At 48.4% G+C, this 21,521-nt stretch overlaps 7 protein-coding genes across 7 annotated transcripts; 4 read left to right on the top strand and 3 right to left on the bottom strand.

Moving 5' to 3' along the window:
* Positions 1 to 828: 828 nt before the first annotated feature.
* Positions 829 to 2,265, bottom strand: T069G_04293 (FAD dependent oxidoreductase domain-containing protein; the record flags this gene model as incomplete). The annotated part of the gene is made up of 5 exons (XM_056171503.1): positions 829 to 1,132; positions 1,197 to 1,600; positions 1,659 to 1,857; positions 1,985 to 2,104; positions 2,195 to 2,265. 5 exons carry the CDS (start codon positions 2,263 to 2,265, stop codon positions 829 to 831), a joined length of 1,098 nt encoding a protein of 365 aa, XP_056032395.1.
* Positions 2,266 to 3,881: 1,616 nt separating this feature from the next.
* T069G_04292 (mycolic acid cyclopropane synthetase domain-containing protein) lies at positions 3,882 to 5,420 on the top strand (the record flags this gene model as incomplete). The annotated part of the gene is made up of 5 exons (XM_056171502.1): positions 3,882 to 4,094; positions 4,152 to 4,214; positions 4,290 to 4,913; positions 5,002 to 5,244; positions 5,310 to 5,420. The coding sequence occupies 5 exons, from the start codon at positions 3,882 to 3,884 to the stop codon at positions 5,418 to 5,420; spliced, it is 1,254 nt and encodes a 417-aa protein (XP_056032394.1).
* A 1,170-nt stretch (positions 5,421 to 6,590) lies between these two features.
* On the top strand, positions 6,591 to 8,255 carry T069G_04291 (amidohydrolase family domain-containing protein; the record flags this gene model as incomplete). The annotated part of the gene is made up of 1 exon (XM_056171501.1): positions 6,591 to 8,255. The coding sequence occupies one exon, from the start codon at positions 6,591 to 6,593 to the stop codon at positions 8,253 to 8,255; it is 1,665 nt and encodes a 554-aa protein (XP_056032393.1).
* Positions 8,256 to 10,526: 2,271 nt separating this feature from the next.
* T069G_04290 (alpha/beta hydrolase fold domain-containing protein) lies at positions 10,527 to 11,758 on the bottom strand (the record flags this gene model as incomplete). The annotated part of the gene is made up of 3 exons (XM_056171500.1): positions 10,527 to 10,703; positions 10,770 to 11,123; positions 11,393 to 11,758. The coding sequence occupies 3 exons, from the start codon at positions 11,756 to 11,758 to the stop codon at positions 10,527 to 10,529; spliced, it is 897 nt and encodes a 298-aa protein (XP_056032392.1).
* Positions 11,759 to 14,097: 2,339 nt separating this feature from the next.
* Positions 14,098 to 15,500, top strand: T069G_04289 (uncharacterized protein; the record flags this gene model as incomplete). The annotated part of the gene is made up of 3 exons (XM_056171499.1): positions 14,098 to 14,289; positions 14,381 to 14,859; positions 14,954 to 15,500. The coding sequence occupies 3 exons, from the start codon at positions 14,098 to 14,100 to the stop codon at positions 15,498 to 15,500; spliced, it is 1,218 nt and encodes a 405-aa protein (XP_056032391.1).
* Positions 15,501 to 18,185: 2,685 nt separating this feature from the next.
* Positions 18,186 to 19,062, top strand: T069G_04288 (uncharacterized protein; the record flags this gene model as incomplete). Its single annotated transcript, XM_056171498.1, has 2 exons — positions 18,186 to 18,318; positions 18,377 to 19,062. The coding sequence occupies 2 exons, from the start codon at positions 18,186 to 18,188 to the stop codon at positions 19,060 to 19,062; spliced, it is 819 nt and encodes a 272-aa protein (XP_056032390.1).
* A 639-nt stretch (positions 19,063 to 19,701) lies between these two features.
* T069G_04287 (uncharacterized protein) lies at positions 19,702 to 20,106 on the bottom strand (the record flags this gene model as incomplete). The annotated part of the gene is made up of 2 exons (XM_056171497.1): positions 19,702 to 20,037; positions 20,101 to 20,106. The coding sequence occupies 2 exons, from the start codon at positions 20,104 to 20,106 to the stop codon at positions 19,702 to 19,704; spliced, it is 342 nt and encodes a 113-aa protein (XP_056032389.1).
* Positions 20,107 to 21,521: the final 1,415 nt, after the last annotated feature.

Genomic DNA, 21,521 nt, shown 5'->3' with positions numbered 1-21,521 from the left:
ATCTTATTCAGAGAACTCTAAATATGCTGCTGTTTGTCTCTGCGCGGCTTGTGTATAATCGTCGTTGGAGGAGAGGCACAAGTGTACGCGTATGTGGAAGCCAGCTCTGCGAACACCAAGACTTTTACGCAGAAATTATCAGTAGAGATTGAATAAAGCCCCTGCAAGGACAAAGATTCCTTGCATCAGCCTCGTCTATCCCGGCTCGGCTCAATTCGCTGCGGTCTCGCCATCCTATCAAAACGACTAACAGGCACCGCTCAGCAAACCAAATCGCCCGCAAATAGCATCATAGAGGGGTTCGTTGTTCAACCGGAGCGCGGGGAAAGATAAACAGGACCTGAACGATTCGATTCGCTCCGCCGCTAAGAGGATATGGGTCTGACGGAGAGTCTGAAAAGGGCAAGGGAGGGAGAGGCGAGTTATTTCCGAGAGGGCGCCGTTTTGCAAGAGTCTGCGAGTTTTGCTCTGGCTCGGGTGAAAGTTGGAGCGATTGGTGAATCTGGACGTTGTATAACGGTGATACATACAGTATCTTATATATAATATATTATATATATAGAATGAGGAGGCGCTTCATGTTTGATTACACACTGTGTGTACAACCATTGAATCATGCCTGACTCGTAAGTACAAGATCACACACGGAGGAAGCCACACGAATTGGTGTCACGGAGCATCGACTTTGACCCCGATCCATGTACCCGTTTTCGATTTACACCTAAAAACTGAGATATACTGAAATCATATGCAACCCAAATCTACAAATAAGCAAACAAAGAAACAAACAAATAAATGTATACAACAACCAGCCGTCTCATACAGCTCTCACAGCCGCGATCGTCGACTAACCCGCTCTAAATCTCGCAATACATCGTCCACAGTACCAACCGCTTCCAATGCCATGCCATATCCAGCTTGATACCCAGTGCCTCCAGCGCCATAGTTGTGCACAAGAACTTTCTTCTTGCCGTCAACGACAATCTCTTCCCTCTCAATGCGTGCGCCGCCTTCGCGGGATGGTCTCAGGCCCGCAAATGAGGCAATCATCTCGAACGGCTGCAGCTCGGGGCATAGCTTAACGCATCGGTTGACGATGGACTCTGTCTCGTAGGAATACGTTGATCCATCACTACAATCGTGTTAGATGATCAATCTGATTGTAGGTTTAGCGCAATGGAATGGGATCAACTTACCTCACGCCCTTTTGCATGTACCCTCCCAGAATGACATGGCCATCCGTGCCAGGTCGCGGGATCACATACGTCTCGTAGTCCCTCCCATGACGCATAATATTTCGCTTTACGCGCGGTGCCTTTACAAGGACAACCTGACCCCTAGTCGGGTAACACTTGGCATCCTCCACCCCAGGCAGCGTCTTTGCTGAGAGGCCGGTGCAGTTGATGACGACCCTTGTGGTCGGACTGGAGTACGCGGCTTGAATGGTTGGAAACCTCTGTCTCACAAAGTGTACGCCATATTGGTCCCTTAGCCTGTGGAAGAGATACTCAATGTGCTTGGGGGCGTTGAGCGTCAGGGTGGTGAAGGAGATGCCGAATCTGACGCCGGCGGGAAGCTCCTGGCTTGGGATCTCCTTAAACTACGTCTGGATGAGCGGCGTGGTTGAGACAGACGTAAATGGAGGGGAAACGACTTACATCTTCAAGATACTCGGAAATGGCCTTGATCTTGTCGTGGGGCACGTGCTCATCCCAGTACTCTATCGAGTCTGTTCGACGGATATACGCCTCATCCCCATGCTCAGAGGCGAGCTTGATGAGATGAGCGTACCCTAGGCGATCCCATTTGAGAGCGTTTGCATCAGTGCCTGAGATGCCGGAAAAGTTGCATCCAGCCCTACATATGCCCAGCAGGTCAGTCAAACGCCGGCTTGTATACATGTATGCATGTGTCTGAATACATGCTGAACACATATAGCATCACGTGGGACAACACCTCACAACAAACAAGAGCAATCACTCACCAAGGCGACGTATAGTTGGCAGATGTGTCTCCGGGTAGATGCTCTGCAATAATGGTGATGAATGGTCCCAGCCCCCGCTCAGCCAGTACGAGAGCAACGTCCAGGCCGATGATGCCCGCGCTAGAAACATTGTAAACACAGTGAGCCAGTACTCATACAAGATACAGTAGACTGAGGCTGTGAGAGCCTCAAGGGGACGGTGGAGCTCACCCGACGATGACAATTGCGTCGCCCGCTGCGCCTGGTGCCGTGCTGACGCGTTGGTTGTTGTTCTGGTGCATGCCGACGATTCGCCTGGCGATGCTCCTCCAAGGCAAAAGGAACAGGAAATTGACGATGAGGTTCCCAGTGTTGATGCCGCTCGCTCCGCCCAGTATCGAATCAGATGGGCCGGCACGGTTGGGGGATTGCGGATAAGGGAGCCTCGGTTCAATTGAGGCGCCTCAGCGGTTATTGGACGTGCACGAGGGCGAGCTTTGCCCCTTCATGTGGCGTGGTTATGTGTGCATTATTTGCTTTTTCGAGGGAAACTTGCAGGGTTTGTGTCTGCATTACGGGTATTGGAGATGGCTGGGGAATGGGGCAATTTCTGCATAGTGTGTGCATTATATTGGGGCTCTTTTTACCCCATGTAAGCCGTTGCTGCTGTGACCCCAGATCTGGCACTCGTGGCTGAAGACTTTCCGTGTGGCGGCGCGTTTCGGTGTCTGTGATCGAATAGAAATGAGCGGGATGGCGGCTTATAGTGAGATCTTTATTGCATAGCGAAAGCCATCAATTGATGTTGATATTGCCAAGCTGCGGCTGCATTCCGGAGAATGGGATGCCTGACGGCGGCGATGCAACGTTTGGGTGAGTCTAGAACCATATGAGAGAGGGGGTTTTGCTCCGTGTTGCACCCCAATTACGAACAAATTGATTGGTGCATGGTTGGAGTTGACGATGTCGGCCTTGGTGTTCACATACTCGTATCCGAGACTCTGGGTTGTTAACATATATGAGTGCTCCGCAAACTTCAAAACGTCAAATCTTCTTCAGCAGCACGTTCAGGGTCTAGTCTAACGTCTAGCTGCTGCACGATGACCGCTACTAATAGTCGCGAATCGGTGAATGTGCCCATCAAGAGGTTGAGTAGCCACTCACCTGCTTTGCGAAGACGTCCGCTTGCCAGTCAACTCCTCTAGCTTCATATTTAGTGATCAAGATAAGGAAGGATGCAGCTCGCACAACTTTTACGTACAATGTAACACCAATGAAGGACAAGAGGCAGCATTGACATCTTATTCGGGCTAGCACAGCCGTCGTGAGGGCAGCTGAGCCAGATCCTGTACCAATTCCTCACCTTGCATATGGACCCATTTGGCTAATACCACCTGGAATGCTCGATCCATTATAACTCTGCAGATCTGGCCAAAGAGACTCTCTTGCTGGGCGTTGACAGCCAAACTGTGGTGAGCTGAGCTTTGGCTAGTTGCAGAACACAACGCATGATAAGGACGAAAACCTGTAGCCAGATCCCATTTCATATTCCTCATTCGGCAATTGAATGCAGCTGAATAGTCCAAACTCCGTCCTTTCCAGGCTGCCGTGCTCGCGATAATTCATCTCAGAGGCCAACCATAGCCAGCTTTCACGAGGACAGGGGTTACCGAGTGCATTACCGAATGCATGCAAATGACCCAAATTAGTCTTCAAGCAGCAAGGCTGGTGTAACCCCTTGCTTAGATGCCTACTTTTGAGGCCATTGCCGGTGGACCCTTAAGGACTTGAAGCTATGGGGGCCAGAATATGGCGCGAGCCTTCGGACTCTTGGGGATAGAGTATTTAATGGGCTCCTTGTCTCTACAAGAAAGCTTTTGTTCCATAAAGGCAGAAATTTGCAGTATAATATCTGAAAATGGCAGAAACGTGGGTTCAGTCAACAGCTCGAAGCCTGGTCTACCAGGCTTTGAAGCGTATTCATCGAGGACGTGTGACAATCAACACAAAATATGCCAGCGACAACAACGAAAGCGTTTCATTCGGCAGCAACTCCGAATCAGACCCAGAGATTGTTGTTATCATCAAGAACCCTCAAGTTTTTGTTCGACTGTGTCAAGCATTCGACTTGGTAAGAATACAGAGACGATATCCCACATCCATCGAAGCAAATAACTGACATCTACAGGGGCTGTCAGAGTCATACCTAGTCCAAGACGTAGAGTGTGATAACCTCGTCGAACTATTTTCAGTAAGTTCATCTGCCAATTACACATCCCATCTCTGGAAAAGAAACCTTTGGTAACTCATACATAATTCTCCGCAGCTCTATGTCAGGAATCAAGACACTCTAGGCGTCGGAGCTGGCAACCTCTTATATACACTGATACCACGCGCGGCTCACTATCTCATCCCGACCAATGACAACACAACCGCTCTCAAAAATGCATCGTTTCACTACGATACTTCCAATGACCACTTTGCCAACTTTCTCTCTCCCGATATGAACTACAGTTCTGCCATCTGGTCAGGAGAAAAGGACGAATCGCTAGAGTCAGCTCAGCGTCGAAAAATACAGACCATTCTCGACAAAGCCGAAATATCCTCCACTGACCACATTCTTGATATCGGATGTGGTTGGGGTAACTTAGCTATCACAGCAGTCCAGCAGACTAGATGCCGAGTAACAGGGCTCACACTTTCCAAAGAGCAAAAGGCACTTGCGGAAGAGAGGATCAAAGCTGCAGGCTTTGAGGACAAGATTACTATTCTGCTGTGTGACTACCGCAAGGCTCCTGTACCAGAGGGTGGGTATGACCGCATCATTTCCATTGAAATGTTGGAGCACGTGGGAGACAAGTATATGAACAAGTACTTTCAGCAAATCTCCGCCCTTTTAAAACCAAAGGGTGGAAGGATGGTAGTCCAAGGCATTACCAGAATCAACTCAGTTAGTATAAGCCTCGTTATTCGTCAAGCGATAATACTGACTTCAACAGTTCTCTACCACTGGCGACACAGTTGACTGTTTTCTGGAGCGCTACATCTTTCCAGGAGGATACCTTCCAACCATAAACCAGCTCATGACATCAATACACAATGGTTCCAGCGGTACCCTGGAAGTAGAGACTGTTCAGAGCATTGGTCCTCATTACATTCGCACCCTGCAGTGTTGGAAAGAGAACTTTGACGAGAATTGGGACACCATCAGACAAGATTATGTGTCTAAGCATCCTGATGCCACAGATTTGATGATTGAAGCCTATCGGCGAACGTGGGTGGTATGTGAACTTGATTGCTACCTGTTCTTTTCTAAATATTCAGTTGCTGACCTCTATTGTTCTAGTATTACTTCCAATACTGCGAGGCTGGATTTAGGACCCGTATTCTGGGAGATTATATCATCTCTGCTACCCGAACTCCTTGGCCTGAAATCCCATCCAATGTTCCACACTAGGCGGTGTTGGATTTCATTTATGAGGATGTCATGGGCTTTAGAGGTTGGCGTTTCCAGGGTAGAAGTGTCTATATACGTGAACTCTGCCGTTTCAGGGAGATAGGATATGATTCAAATGATGCAATATACGTAAATGTTTGCTACTTATCGATGATGAGCTATCAATGAGAGCGTAATATCTTATAATTAAGAGAGTGACCAATAAAGATCCCAAGTTAGCTATTTAACGTCCCAGAAATTGCATATACATAAAGTGTAACTGTCGTAGCAGAAATATGGAGGGATGCTACCAGATACCTTAGTGCGGATTTCATTCTTAGTACTAAGTACGAAGGTGTATGCTACAATACTAGGGATCACGACTTTCTACTACTATAGATATCTCTCTCGAATATCTGATGCCATCATTCCCAGGTAACTTTATATTTGAGACACGGGTGGTGATGTATAGCCGCTCCCATCATTCACCAGCCTCCCGGGTAATCTGGTGAGAGAATTCATCTGAAGGACCCGCATAACGATTCATGCCTACTAATTTCGAATAATAGGACCGGATCAGGCAAAGTACTCAATCTATTTATTGCCCATGATCTGCGAATATGTACGACATGAGAACTCTGTGCGCCCGCATCATCGCGATTCAATTAACGTTAATTCAGATCAGATGGAGCGGCAGACTGTGGGGATTATGCATAGGATCATGATCCTTCGAGAACTCTAAAATTCTTGATTCCACAACGTTAATGAAACACACAGAGGGGGAGCAATAATACATTAATAGACTGTATTTACGAAGGAAAACTGGTATAGTACGTGTATCTGACTCGTGCTCAAGGCGATGTTATATGTGCCCGTCGAATCACATGTGTCTAGCTCACGCGAATAGCCAGTCAGAACACATTAAACCGCCACAGTTGAACACTTTCGCCGTCCATGGCCCCAGTGTTCCATGCCAAGTGTGCTTAAACCAATTTTCACGCCATGGCGATTCGGCTTTAAACGGAGGCTCGGGTCGCAGTTATCAGATCCGGCTTCGGCTCTAATAGCTTCCCCACGTTCTCCATACGGGGAGTTTTGTAATGAGTGACATTCCTGGATCGGCTGATGCAGACGCAGAAGTTCACTACAACGTCTTTGCATGCTTCTTTGCATTGAGCTTAAGTCTGGAAAATGGGCGAACTACATGCTTCTCGAGATTTCGTCGTGTTGCTCAATGGCAAGGTTTACCAGTCTCCGGAGACCGGTGCGGCGGATGCTGGCCCTTCCTTTGCGGAGTGTATGATCATACGAGATGGCATCATTCAATATGTTGGCTCTGAAGCAGACGCAGAGGTAGCAGCTGCTAAAGCTGCCGGCGCGACGGTCAAAGATCTCGGCAACCAGACTGTGCTTCCTGGATTCATCGATGGTCACCTGCATCTTCTGCTGCTTGGACAGTCTCTCGTCAAAGTTGGCTTGGAGGCCTGCAAGAGCTTGGAGGATATTCGGGCTGAGATCAAGCGATATGCCGAAACCCATCCAGATGTGCCTCGTATCTTTTGCCGCGGCTGGATGCACTCCATGACCCCTGACGGCGTCGATTCTACTCTGCTGGACGACCTGGATCCTAGGCCCATCTTTGTTGATACCAAAGACTTGCATTCAACATGGTGCAACACGGCAGGACTAGAGGAGGTTCTCCGTGTTTTGAATATTCCAGATGATGCTCCAGATCCTGTGGGTGGAACTTTCCAGCGAGGAAAAGACGGTAAACTCAATGGCGTCTTCAATGAGAGCGCCGTATTCGAATACATCTGGCCCTTTACCGCTAAAGTCGCTTCTATCGAGCAGCGGAAAGAGTCAATCAAGGCCGCCATCAAAGCCTTCAACTCGGTTGGCTATACCGGAATGGTCGATATGGCCATGGACGAGACCATTTGGGAGCCTCTGATTGCGCTGCGAAATGAAGAAGGCCTCGGCGGCATGCGAATTGCTGCGTATTGGCTCATGAAGCCCAGCGATTCTCTTGATGGTGTGATCCCTCAAGTCGAACGTGCCATTGAACTGGCTGGACAATACAACTCTCGCAATACACCGGACTGCCGCATTGTCGGCGTCAAGGTCATTTGTGACGGAATCATTGACGCCTGCACGGCTTCACTGACGGAGCCGTATTCGACAGGAACAACTCCCGATCCTATGTGGCCAGAAGAGTACCTGAACACCATTGTGTCCAAGGCTCATGCTGCAGGGCTTCAGGTTGCGCTGCATGCAATTGGCGACAGGACGATTCGCATGGCGATTGATGTTTTGGAGAGGAACACGGACCGCTCGAGGCGTCCTCGCATTGAGCACATCGAGCTCTCCAATGCGGAAGATGCTGTGCGTCTGGGCAAGCTGGGCATCACAGCCTCTATTCAGCCGGTCCACTCGGATCCTGCCATCCTACGAGCCTGGCCGAGACTCATCGGAGATCACCGATGCAAGAGAGCATTTGCCTACCGCGAGTTTGCAGATGGAGGCGCACCACTAGCTCTCGGTTCTGATGCGCCCACAGCTCCTCATTTCCCCATTCCAAACATGTATGTGGCGACGACGAGGAGGTCGTATCGCGAGCCTGAGTTGGAGACTGTTGTGAATCCGGAGTTTGCACTCACAGTTTGCCAGGCTGTTGTGGCGGCGACGCATGGGTCGGCGTATTCGACATTTGCGGATGAATGGACTGGAAGTTTGAAGAAGGGTCTCAAGGCGGATTTCGTTGTTTGCGATGTTGAGCTGAAGCCTGAGAGTTTGATAAGGGGCGTCGTCAAGGAGACATGGTTTGAAGGAAAGCAGGTTTACAGGGCATCCGAGTAGAGTCTTGATCTGGGCGTGAGGGACCAATAAATCGATCTGTAAATAAGGCAGAGACATGTTAGCAATAGCATTGCAAGGAATGTGTATATGGGTTGTTTACTGAAGAAATTGAAGGCCGCTTTTCGTAGCCGATCGAGACTTGCTCCAATGTCAATACTTAGCATATAGTTTCGTTTCTTCTGCAGCAAGAGAATTCTTGTTAACAATCACACCCGATGTCTCGTAAATGAATTACAATAAGCACTTCTTTCGGCAATTGCCAGCATCAGTCACCACACACGGAGAAATTATGTACTCGTCCCGTGGTCGTGATGCTCAGCGGTGAGCGACTCGAGGTTACTCCTATCCTGCCATTATCGAGCACCTATCAGTGTATACGAGTAAGCTCTTGCTTACGCTTCAAAGAGTATGCTTCAAGTACGGTAGCTTGTACTCCGTACAACGGCCATGACATCTGCCGTCTTGTCTGATCAGAACGCATGGAAGCAGCGTCGTTACGAGACCATGTTACTATACCCGAATCTTCCAAGCCATGGTTTACAGACCACCACTCGTTAATACCAGCGTTCAATCTCCATTCGGTGCATGAATTGTCGCAAACAACTCTCCTTTCGTCCAAGATTTCTTTTACGAATGCTTCAGAACCATTATCCTCGGTTATAATTAGCCCGCTCAAGATCTGTCGGCGGCCGAAGAACGAATTAAGTCCGCCCCCCAGGCTATCCAGCCGGCGAACTAACTCAACGCTTCTCCCTGAGCCTGGGGAGCTGGCTAAGGGTAAGACCATGAGATGTCATCCAGAGCAACAAGGAGCAAATCTTCCGCGTTTGAGGAAATTATTAGCCTTAGGTAAACACGGAAGATTCCGCGCTTTTGAGCCAGGAGATCAGGGCTTCAGTTTCCCCTGGTAATTCGCATTCCCGCCGATTCCCCGATTTAAGGGTCAAAGGAACGTAGTCATGGCGTCCAAGGGCATGACCGGAGTTGAAAATAGCCCGAGCAGCTCCGGGTTGCTGGCCATGGGCTGTTTATTGGATGGAAACCTCTTCAATCCCCATAATTTCAGGTAACGGCGTCTCCTCCTTTGAGTAAATTTAGAAGGAAGAAGAAGACAAAAAGAAGGAAAAAATTTCACGACCCGGATTTCTTGCGGAAAGGAGAAGCAGTCACAAGTTTAAAGTGGCGATGTCGTATGAATACAGTATTGGAGTTGAACCATTTTTTCTTGATTCAGTTGCACACACACACAAAATGTTGGCCTCCTGTTAGTAACACACCACCAGCTGCGAGTACGTGCGGAACGCTTCCTATTGGCAAGGGTAAAAAAAAAAAAAATAAGAACCTTGAATTGCTGCGCGAAGGATCTGTCTGTGCATTGCAGCCGATGCTTACTGGCTAGAGTTCGCTCGCCTCTGCCGGGGTCTATCTTCCCAGCTATTCGGATTTGGTGAGATTTTAATATATCGCTATAAATGCAAGGTGAGGACCAACAACGCATTGAATTGCAAAACTTTCCAAGTTCGGACGGTCGGCTACATTGCAGCCCGATTGGAATGTCACAGAGCCAACTGATCGCCATTTAACCTTCCCCCCTGAAGTAACAGATTGATGGGCAACATTTTAGCACCTGGCGCCGGTCGAGCGGCTTGCATGGGTTAGAAGCTCGGCAGTCTGGACGGCGCCGAACCAAAATGTCTCAGACCCTGTCGTTCACTACAGATCTCGTAAAAGATTTTGGGGGCGACGGTTGACCGCTTTGGTCGACAATACCCGCCAAATTCGCGCTGTGGATTCGCCTGTGGGTTCGTCTTCAGGTTCCCCTGTTGAAAGAGTCTCCATCTGGTCGACACGTAATCGGTGGAAGCACATCAAGTAGCTGGTTTACATGGCACTGTCGTAAGCGACGGCGACATATAAGGAGAGTTAGCCTGATAGATGAAGCACTTGGAGGTAAAATGGAAGATCACAGATGCCTACTTCGTGCAAGATCGTCGACCGTTGAATTAAGCTGCTGCTAGTATATTAACCGTTGATGGGTTTCAAAGCTCAGTCTCCTCTTGCTCCTATTCAATACATTAGAGAAGGCGCTCAGGTGGAGCTTTCATCTGTCATATTTTCTGCATGTCACATTGGAGTCTATTCGCCACTTTATCGTGAAAGTGACGAGTACGGAGTACATGACGATCAATAACGACTCTGGATATTGCTATGCTAAGAACTTGTGGTGGTTTAACTTGTAAAAAAAGACTGTCTGATATTGGATATTTATATTTACAACGCAGAATATTTGTTAATGAGCTGCAGCAGCTTTGCGTCCACGTCCTGGGGGGAAGTGGCGTTCAGGTAGTGACCACCGTCAGTAAAGGACAAATCGGTCTCTACCGATCCCGAAAAGGCCTTGATGTGATCCTTTGGTACGTCGACGCCGTACACGAGATCCTGGTTGCCCTGTAGTTTTGGTCAATATCAACAACTGAGACAATCAAGTAAAAGGAGTGCAGATTAATGACCCACCTGAATCCAGTAGACAGGGCACTTGATGTCCCTCACCCGTCTCAGCAGACCGTCTCTCTCCAAGAGGTTGGTAAAGGCACCACGCAGCTTCTTTCGCCCTTTATCACCAGTGTAGATGCTATCGAGTGTGTCTCTCCAGAACTGTGCTTTCTCCTCTGTGACGGTTCCCGAGAACCCAAGGGTAACGACGCTCTCCCGTAGACCTGCGTCAATGAGGAAATCTGGGGTTGGCTCAGTGCTGTACAGGCTGTCGACAACCGGACCCAGCATAGTTGCGGGATCCCAGCATCCCTTTTCACGGGAGGCAGCGGACTCGTAGTCGAGCGAAGTGCCCAGGAGCAAGAGACCCTGGATCTGTAGTTGAGGCTAGTTAGCGTCGTATTCCCAGGGTGATCTCAGCTCTGTGTTCACAATGAGAGTACACTACTGTTACTAGCAGTAGTGTATGATATATGCGAGTTAGGCGAATGCAAATGAGACACACCATACTGGTTGGAAGCCGTGCAGTAGGTAGGAATAAAAACGGGGATGCGGGACAGGGATGGATTCTTTTCATATAAGTGTCTTGCATCCTCGTACATATATGTACGGCAGTTGCCTTGACAAAGACTGCTTTCACATACCTTCTCGGGGGCTACAAGAGCCATTCTGGTGACAATCCAGCCTCCCTGGCTGGTTCCGAGGGCAAAAGCCTTCTTGATGTTGAGGGCATCCAGGACCTGGACAGCCATGATGGCCGTGTCCCAGTAGGTGTAGTTCTCTGCTGAGGTCTCAGTGGCTCCATGGCCAAGAGGCTCAATGGCGAGCAGGTTGGCAACATCAGTGAGGGCCTTGTTGCCGAACTGAATGTCGTACAGAGCTGAAGTCATGCACATGGAGTTGATGAGCACAACGGTAGGCTTAGCGGGGTCGACGGCACCGTTGGAAAGACGGTAGCCGGCATCGATTCCGCCGAGATGCGGCACTCTGATGGTGGTTCCGGCAGTCATGATGGTGTGGAGAGACAAATATGCTTAGGTAGGGTATCTCGTGTAAGTGTCTAGCAGAGGTGGAATCAGGGCTGATGAGCGGATTGGGTTTCTTGTTTTTTCCTTGCTCCTTTCTTTGTCAAAGTTGAGAGAGAGCTGGCGAAGCGTGGGGGACTAAATATTTACCTGTACTTGTATTTAGATAGCTGGACCGGCAACGGGTCAAAAAGGGAGCCGCCTTTATTGCCCCTCAAGCGCGTCTTTGAGTTGAGCCTCGGATGCCTCCAGGCTTTGGAACCAGCCTCGGCGGGGGTTGAAACTGCATCAGTTGAACGACCCGCCTCCTCCCTAGCGGTGTACATATTCATCCTTTCCCTCCGGCCTACCCTCCGGCCTACATGGGGACAAGGCCGTCTGTCCCATGGGTTTAGGGAGCATGTACCACTCGTATGGAGCAGTAGTCCGAGGTGTGTGTGCATGCATGGTGTTAGTCGTGGCTAGCGTATGTACTGTACATATGTATGTTGGTTACACTCGGATCGGTGACAGGCCATGACGCGTAGGTACCTTACATACATGGAGTATAGTTTCTGCTTGGTGCTGCTCCTAGGCAACGCTTCGTTTCGACACTAGACCCCAAGTCCGGAATTCGTATATAAGTGCAAGCTACAGGATGCGGGTAGTTCGGCCGGACTGTGCCACCATAACTCTTGTGTTTTCACAGAGAGAATGCCTCATGCTGCTTGGCATTTTACCCACAATCAGTCCTGTATCCATAGCATAGTATTGAAGTCAAGCATACTTTTGATATGCAACAGTACGAGTATGTGTGCATAAAGCAGCCTGAGGACGGTAATGTGCGAAATGGAGACGGGAGAGCGGAGTGTGCGGAGTTGAGGTAGGATAGCCTGAAGATCCCTAACACTAATGCTAAAGAAAGAACAGGATAGTAGCATTATAGCCTGGCAAGCCTGGGCTCCAGAACATACCCGGACAAATTTTTCTACATTCATTCTAGTAACTTTCATTGGGAGCAACTCCAATTTCTGCTACAAGACATGCTTGAAGGCACTTGGGAAGCGGTCCGCCCCTGTCCCTCCACTTGGTTCGTCTACGCTAATCAGGTAGCCGCAAATGCCAGTCGACGAATCGGGACGGTAAAAGAGAATTCCCATTGGTCTGGTTAAGGACTTGACGGAGCATGGCTTGAATCGCGAGAGAAGCTGGGAGGGCAAGCCGGAGACAATGCTGAAGCCTTGCCGAAGAGCCACTGACTCGTTTCCCGGTCCCGGGCGGGAGTTGAGCTGCCCACTTCCCACCACAGCACCTCTTGCACACGGCCAAACCCTTGGAGTCACGCAACCTCGCTCTGAATTGGAATTGAGACAAGGGTACGGCGCGCTCCGAGGCCCGTAATTCTGTGTTTGGCGCTATTCTTGCAAGGGGGACAAAGAGGTTTGGATATGCCGGACCGTTTTGTATCTTGTTTTTTTTGGCATTCCCATTCCCCGGCTCTTCAGGTGGTTCCTTGGCAGAATGGAATTAGACTCATGTACGAAGTACGAGGTATCCTGGCCAGAAGCTGTATGAGCACGATGGGACAATGCTTGCACAGCAGTTCGCTAACCCACGTGAACGCTGATCCCGTCAGATTATTACTTGGTATCGCCGATTCAGTGTTCAAGAGGAATAGTGCATGCGTATATACCTTGTATCAATACGACGAACGACCTACCCAAATCGTGCCGGCAGTGCCTACAGTACGGACCTGCCTGAATATGTGTATCTTTTGTATACCCTGGCATACCGCCATGGCCATAGTCAACAAGTTGGTGGACGTGGAGCAAGTACCGTACGTTTAAAGCTCTTATGGGGCCGCCGTTGCTTGCATAAGGCACCAAGACGGACCGTTACGGCACCAGAGCTGATCGTCGTCTTGACCGGTTACACATCGACGTCAAGCGAGTCGTGCCACCGCGGAAAAAGACCTCATCTAGTAGTTCCTGAAGGCCAAGGGCAAGCCAAGGGGATGATGTTCGCCTCCCACTTATTCATGGTCCAAGCCCACCGCCAAGGTGTCCACATTCAATACATCATCCCCCCTGACATGAGCCCGGTAGCGTGGACCTGATTGCCATGGGGGCCGTCTGATTGACAGAGAGACACTAATAGCGAAGGGGATAAGCGAGGCAACAGTAAGGCAACGGCAAGGCAATGGCAAGGCAACGGCAAGGCAAAGCAGAGGGGAAAAAAGGAAACAAGTATGAAAGACCGCCTCATCCTGTCCAGCCCCGGAATGTGCAATATTCATTGACCTTCAAACTCCGAAATGCTCCATGGCTCCGATTGAGGGAATCGTCATGGCAGAGGAAACTCCATCAGTTCTGCCGGGTCTGCCGGGCTTCAACGCCGACAACCTTCAGCCATGGACCGTGCAAGTAACTGCGTCAATGACTGTCCTGGCGGTGGTTTGTGTCATCCTGCGCATCATCAGTCGTCGGCTCAGACAGCAATCGTTGGGATGGGATGACCGCATGATTATATTCTCACTGGTAGGTTTACTCAAACGACGAGGCTTGTTTGACCAGACAGGCTTTGCCTCCAAACAGGGCCAAAATAGCTAAAATTGCAAAACCTTGATAGGGATGGTATCTCGTTGTTGTTGGCTTCATCTTTGCCATGTACGACAATGGCATGGGACTCCATGCTGACAAGGTTGAGCCTGCGAGGATTGTCATGATGGCAAAGTGGCTGCTGGTGGCCGAAATCCTCTACGCCTGGAACCTTGGCTGGACCAAGATCAGTCTGTTGCTCATGTACTACCGCATTTTCCATGTGCCATACTTCAAGAAGATGGCCTGGGCGGTCGGTGGTTTCGTCATGGCTTGGGTAGTTTGCATTACCTTCCTCTTCATCTTCATCTGCGTGCCCGTCCAGAAACTGTGGTACCCTGATCTCCCTGGCCACTGCATCAACCAGGTCGGCACTTGGATCGCCAATGCCTCGTCAACCATCTTTACCGATCTCGCCATCCTGGTCCTGCCCATCCCTCAGATTTGGAAGCTTCAGCTGAGGACAACGGAGAAGATGGGTTTGACCTTTGCCTTTGGTCTGGGTTTCTTGTACGTGCTGTTGCGCTTTGTAGAGTCCTGCCGACATTTCTGCTACGGCATCCTTCTCCTTTTATATGCCACTTTTACTGACAACTGTCTATAGCGTCGTTTTTGCCTCGGCTTACCGTACCTCGGTGCTTTTCACGTACACCAACAGCGATCCCACTTACACCCTGGCGCCAACCGTCGGCTGGACAGTCATCGAAGTTTCTGCCGGTATCGTTTCAGCCTGTCTTCCCACCCTACTACCTGTTCTTCGACTCTTCGCCAGAAGCATCGGCATCAAGCGCAACTTTCTGTCCCCGAACCGAGGAACCAGCGGCGCCAAATCTTCCAACCTCAACAAGTCGAACCTGAGCGGCCCCAGCCAAAATAAGAGCGTCAATGGCCTCGCCGGAGAGTCGAAGCGCAGGGCGAGTGGCAACGCCTTCTACCGCCTCGATGACGAAACTGAGTCCGACGGTAGCCTCAACAATGGGTCTCATCCGGTCGTGATGAACTCTCAATTTAGACCTGATACGAAAGGGTATAGACACACTGTTAAAACCTCCTGGATGAACGAACCTCCGGCTGACGATACAAGGGACGATATACCACTGCACGGAATCCGAGTACAGACGGAATTTGAGCAATCTACCTCGCCAAGGTAAACGTGTTGGACACGCGCTGGGCGTTGGAGTCGTTTTATTATTTTCCTTTGTTCTTTTATTGGGGGGGATTTTAACCCCTCTTGTCGAGCATTTAGAAATCGGATCAAAATGGGAACGTCGGAAGACGAGGAGGTGGCAATGGAATTGCTGGGGGTTCGAGATGTCAGGTTTGACATAGTGTTTGGATATACCAGTGTGCATAATACATCAACTTTAGACAACTTGTCTACTATCAACGGATGTTTTGAATGGCCCCTTATTTTTAAAGGCGGTGCAGGTCGCTCCGTATTGGCCGTCAAATATGCGGAATGCATTGTGTCCTGTTGGAGCAAGCCATCATCTCATTACTTCAACTCATTGTCCTGCGGATCTCATGCCTAAATCGCTGTGGAAGTGATTCTATCCAAGTTTTAGTTGTGGTAAATGCGTTTTACCCTGCTACCGAAGATGAGCACATTCCGTTATAGCAGAAAGGGGCTATGGCTGGAATAATGTAGTGCAACTGATAGCAAGTATGAGATACCGGCTGCTTCTTCAAGGGACAATAACCGTTCAGTGGCATAATTTTATTTTCGCCGACTCCTGCAAGGCAGCTCTTCCTGCGAGGCAGCTCTTCCTGCGAGGCAGCTCTTCCAGCAAGGCAGCTCTTTCTACCCCACCAAGGCAGGTCACTAAGGCAGGGAAGCTATCTACAAGATTCTCTGGACAAGCTCAATGTTCCCGATTTAGAGCTGATTGCTTTGCATGAACAATCCAAACAGCTGTGGAGGCTCAGGGCACTTCATTCAGTCTGCTTTGCGTATTAGTAACAAGTCAATCCACGCATATAATTGTAACCAGCTTCACAATCTCGTGGATGCCGCCTTCGCAGTGGGTGAGAGCTCCCGATGAAAGTGAATACGACATAGTTGTGCTACTGATGGCAAAATTCTTAAATGACAGGAAAAGGCAAGGAGTTTTGGGAGACCTTTGGCCAGATGGGAGTAACTTGAGTCGCCTTGTCGACGTTGTGACGACCCCTTCGCCTTCGTTGATTTACGTTACAAGGCTTTGCTGGGCCGTTTATCGTAGAGCGAAGAGGAATACTTATTCAATGGCTAAACACAGCTTAGACGAAGAAATGGTAACCTCCTTTTTACAGTATGCACTGATTAATAGGTCAATTGCTTGCTATGCATCCTACATAAGGAGGCAGGCAGAAAGTTAGAAGCTATTTAGATACCCATCCAAAAAAAAAAAAAAAAAAAAAAAAAAAAAAGTCCAAAGAAGATAAACTTAGATGTAAAAGTAACTCAAACCTGGCATGCTCAAGGATTCAAAATATCTCCATATATGACGCTCTGAAAAGCTCCCGTGGAAATAAGGGTAAGTCTGATGTACTCTGCTACTTGAATCATGCGTATAGAGGTAGCTGCTGGCAATGGACTGGGCAAGCATATAAATATATATTGACCGGACGCAATTTCACAGTTAGTTGAACTTTTTTTTCATCCAGTCAATACCCTACCACTGTGACGTTTCTTTGTAGCTGCAGGAAGTGGTTGGTATAGCAGGTACGGCTAGTGAAATTTGAACTGCAAAAGCTCTCGAGTTCCATGTAGAGGAGAACAAGTCAGGGGTATTGGACAAGGTAGATGTAACATATCTGAGTAATATGAATAACAGTTGCGCAGATTTATAAATACTTATACTTCGTCGATATTGAGCTTGAGTAGTAGATACAGGTATCTAATTGAGGTGTTAACTGCACTTTTTGGCGAAGTTAGATTTTAGTTTTACAATTCCAGTTTTAGGCGTCTTACGAGTTTATTAGTGATCTGATCTTGCGGGCTCTGCGCTAATTTACCCAGGGGAATCCTGCCGCTGCATCGGCCCAAACAACAAACATATGCAACAAATCAACAATAACTCAAATACTATCGCTTGCGCAAAGCACAGCGAGACAAAATAAATGAAATGAAATATCCTATCGAATATCCTATCCGGACGAGTTCGGACAAGCCCGCTGTATTTTTATATCGACGGGTTGCTCAATCAGACCGAAAAGCCGGGGTGGCACGACGGCCGGGCAATCTTGCTCCGTGTCCGAGTTCAACGGCCTTGATGTCATTGCCCTGGCCTCGCTCTAGCTCCCTGAAATCTGACATTAACAAGAAGCCCGATTGGGTCCTTCCCGAGGTAGATCTTCTTCTTCTGGGGTTCTGGTGGTGAGCCTCGGCTTGACAACAGCCACATTCGGATCTTGGTTAGCTAAGCTCAACTCTCCATTACATTCTGGCTGGGGCGCCCTGCAGAGATATTTGGAATTCCAAATGAACGAACGCATCCTTCGCCACTAACGACGCGCCTGGCTTTTTTCGTATCAAGGCCCCGACGTTTAACGTGCTTACTAAATCTGCCCTACGGATGAACCGAGCGTATCCATCCATGATTTGAGTTATCGACGATACGTGTATCAGGTCTGTTTTAGCATGATGGCGTAAGTGTTTAAATAGGTCGCGTTGCATCATTGAGATCGAATGTTTTCATTATGACTTCACGCAACAAATCATTTAATTAACACCACCTCCATCACCACCGCCAGTTTTTAACACTTCAACTCATTGTTTTACACACAGTTTCACACAACAGAGCTACAAACGCATATTTTCGCTTTTACTTCGACCTTTTCAAACGAGAAACATCATGTCGGCTGGCTTGATCCCAACTAATCCGGCAGACCTCATGGTCATCCGCAATGTCACTCCCAACGTCACCACTTTCTCTGTGCCCTTTTCACGATTTGGCAAGCTCAGCATTGGCGGCCGTGGGACACTTGGTATGTCTCAGTTCTCTCGTATAAGACTCATTGTTTATAATACTCATTCATCACATAGTGAGACTCACATCTGGCGCACTCGCTGTTTTCTCTCCCGTTGCCCTCACAGAAGCAACCAAGACCAGAGTCGCAGAGCAAGGAGGCCGCGTAGGATACATCGTCGCCCTCGACTTTGAGCATCACATCTTCATCTCTGAATGGGCTAAGCAATACCCTGACGCCAAAATTATCGGTCCAGAGGGCCTTCCCGAGAAGCGCGCGACGCAAACCAAGGACCCTAAGATCGATGACGACAAATTCTCCGTTGTCTTTACCAAGAATGGCAAGCGTGATATCAAAATCAGCGACGAGTTTGACGCCGATTTCGACTACGAGTATGTTGATGGCCACGCCAACAAGGAACTCGTCTTCAACTACAGGCCAGACAAGACCCTTATCGAGGCTGATCTCCTGTTCAATCTGCCTGCTACCGAGCAGTACAGCAAGGTGCCTGCATCTCAGAGACCAAGCGGCTTCCTCAACAAGCTGTTCCAGGGCGTGCAACACACCTACGGAGATGCTACATGGCCCAAGCGAATTATCTGGCATGGCGCCAAGGATCGCAATAGCATGAACGACAGCCTAAGAGTCATCAACAAGTGGGATTTTACAACGATCATTCCTTGCCATGGAGATGTCCTTGAGGGTAATGGAAAGGAGATATTCCAAAAGATGTTTCAGTGGAATTTGGAGGGGAAGAAATAATGATGGAGATTGATCTGTAATGGCTTGCAAGGGAGTTTGGGGATGGTGACAGCTTGGGACCGTTGGTGGTTTGGCTTATGCCAACCTACTTTTTGCACTAATTAGCTTCGCAAATTATAGAACGTACTTTAGACTTAATATCAATTTCTACACAGAAAAATAACCAAAAGATCATCAATCTGATGAATATATGCTACAAGAGTCTCCATCATGGTGCTGGCGTGATCTTATGAATTTGTACACGCTATTCACTGACGATGTCTCATTGTGATTTAGCTTTGTGGCTCCTAAAGCGCTGTTTTAGGCTTTACCATACGATCATTCCCTCAACAATGCTTGGCAATATTCATCCACTTCAAATCAAGGTACTGACGTTGCATTTAACAAGGACATATGGTAGAATTTGTAGGCGCCTCATACGTAGCTGTTTGGTAAGTTTATTCTCTTCCTCCTTTAAGATGACAGTCCAACAAGTCAGGTTGCCAAAGGAACTTGAGCAGTACATTATAGCACTTAAATCGAATTGTTGGATTGCCTTTTATTCTTTCATGACCTATATAACAATAATAAATCACAAACCTCCAACACTCTTTTCAATACCATCGTCTTATCATCACTTTAGGCTTTACCGATTTCCAACTACACACAGTTAAGGTGGATTGCCGATGGTTGAATGGTGACGTTGACACATTCGTCCGTCGCGATAAACGTCCAGTCAGGCTCATCATTGTCGCAGTCGTTCGTGGTGGAAATAGTAACCTGTGGCGAAGTGCCTTCAGGGCATGGGCTTGTCGGCGTAAGCTTGATGCTTGCGCCAGGGAAGCTCTCAACTATGGTGCAAAATCCCTGGGTCAGTGAGCCTCCGAGGAGGGCTCGGCCGTTGCAACCCGCATCCCACCATTGGTTGTAGTTAACACCCGCAAGTGCTGAGGGGGCTGCAGAAGCAAGCCCGACAAGAGCAGAGACAATGACAGCCTGTCAGACCAATTAATTTGTAGCTCAAGAATAAAGGAGAAACAACTGGGAAGGGAATTGAACCTTCATATTGAATGTATTTTGTTTGAACAGGTGCTAGATATCTTAACTGATCTGATTGATTAGTGAAATGCGGTCTATTGGCTTGCTTATATACATTTGACAAGGCTAGTGTATTCAGTGAAACGGAGTTTTGACAGCTCCAGCAAGGATGCTTAATTGTGACAAACTACTCCGTAGCCTAAGCTTAACTCTATGAGGATGGTGATGAAAGAATGCGATTAGTCTGGATATGCAATGCTGCATATAAGCACCGAGACACCTGTCACTTACGCCGAGCGACTTGGCTGTTGAGCTAGCGAAACACGCAGTTGGTTTAATATAACGGGAAAACCGCCCAATTTGCCGTCTATACTCTTGTGGATATCATTGCATGACCTGCCGCAAGTGGTTAATATCCGCGGGTTGAGCGGGATTTCTTCCGAGTTAACAGCTACAAGTGCCGACACCTATTGGTGAAGGAATCTGAGAGTTATGGCTAGTCTTGACACATTGTATATTCATCACTCTCTTCTAAGTGCGGCCAATAAAGACACCACTAAGTTGTCGTTGGTTTGGTGTGCGGGAATTTGGCATATTGCCAAATAACCCATTCCCGGAATCACACGAGAAATGATCCTGTCCGCGCCCGCTCCCGCTCTAGGCATTTCTTGTCCCCTAAATTAATTCTTTCAGAATGCTACAGTAAGTAGACGTTACTGCATGTATGTGCCGATATTCTACGGAGACTTGTTTTCTTTGCGGGGAATTCGAAAATACATTCCTATTTAGGACCTCGGCAAAGGGACCTGTCGTAAGTTGTTATTCTACAATGTCTAACGTTGGCAGCTGTACCGAATACACATTGAAAGCCCTACTCACAGCCTATACCTTTTCTATCCTATAGTTCTTTTAGACCAAACATCACATACTTAACGGGCGATTAAGAGAGCATTGCAACTGGCCATTACAATTAGCGGCAGCTTGGTCAACCTGATATATTTCGCGTCTAAGAAAATAAGTTGCTACCCCTGCCTTTGGCAGATCTATGTTACATTTCTTGGCAACTATCCATACTGCTTGCAGCAATTTTCGCGGCTCTAGCTACGGAGAGTTACATCAGGCCTCATCAACTAGACGCAACCCGCAAGTATGATTTATAATTATTCCATAATAAAGACATTGTCGACATCTTTTTTTGGCAACATTAGTTCGGTGGCAATCTGAACTACAACAGGACCAGCATCTACTTGACTGGACCAGCTACTAGAAACATCGGAAGTTTTCCCTGTAGTCTATTCGAGTGGAACTTCAAACAAGGTCTCAGTATACTTCAAGTTGACCATGAGTTTAGATAAACCGGATTTTTGCTTATACGCCCTAGGAGGAGCTGGCATGATGTTATTGGAGGAACACGCGAGGCTGCTCGCCATTGGTGCAGCCAT

Source organism: Trichoderma breve, chromosome 2 (assembly GCF_028502605.1).
Source record: "Trichoderma breve strain T069 chromosome 2, whole genome shotgun sequence".
In the NCBI taxonomy this organism is placed as follows: Eukaryota; Fungi; Ascomycota; class Sordariomycetes; order Hypocreales; family Hypocreaceae; genus Trichoderma; species Trichoderma breve.
The sequence above is the reverse complement of the archived record's forward strand: the minus strand, read 5'-3'. Positions and strand labels throughout refer to the sequence as shown.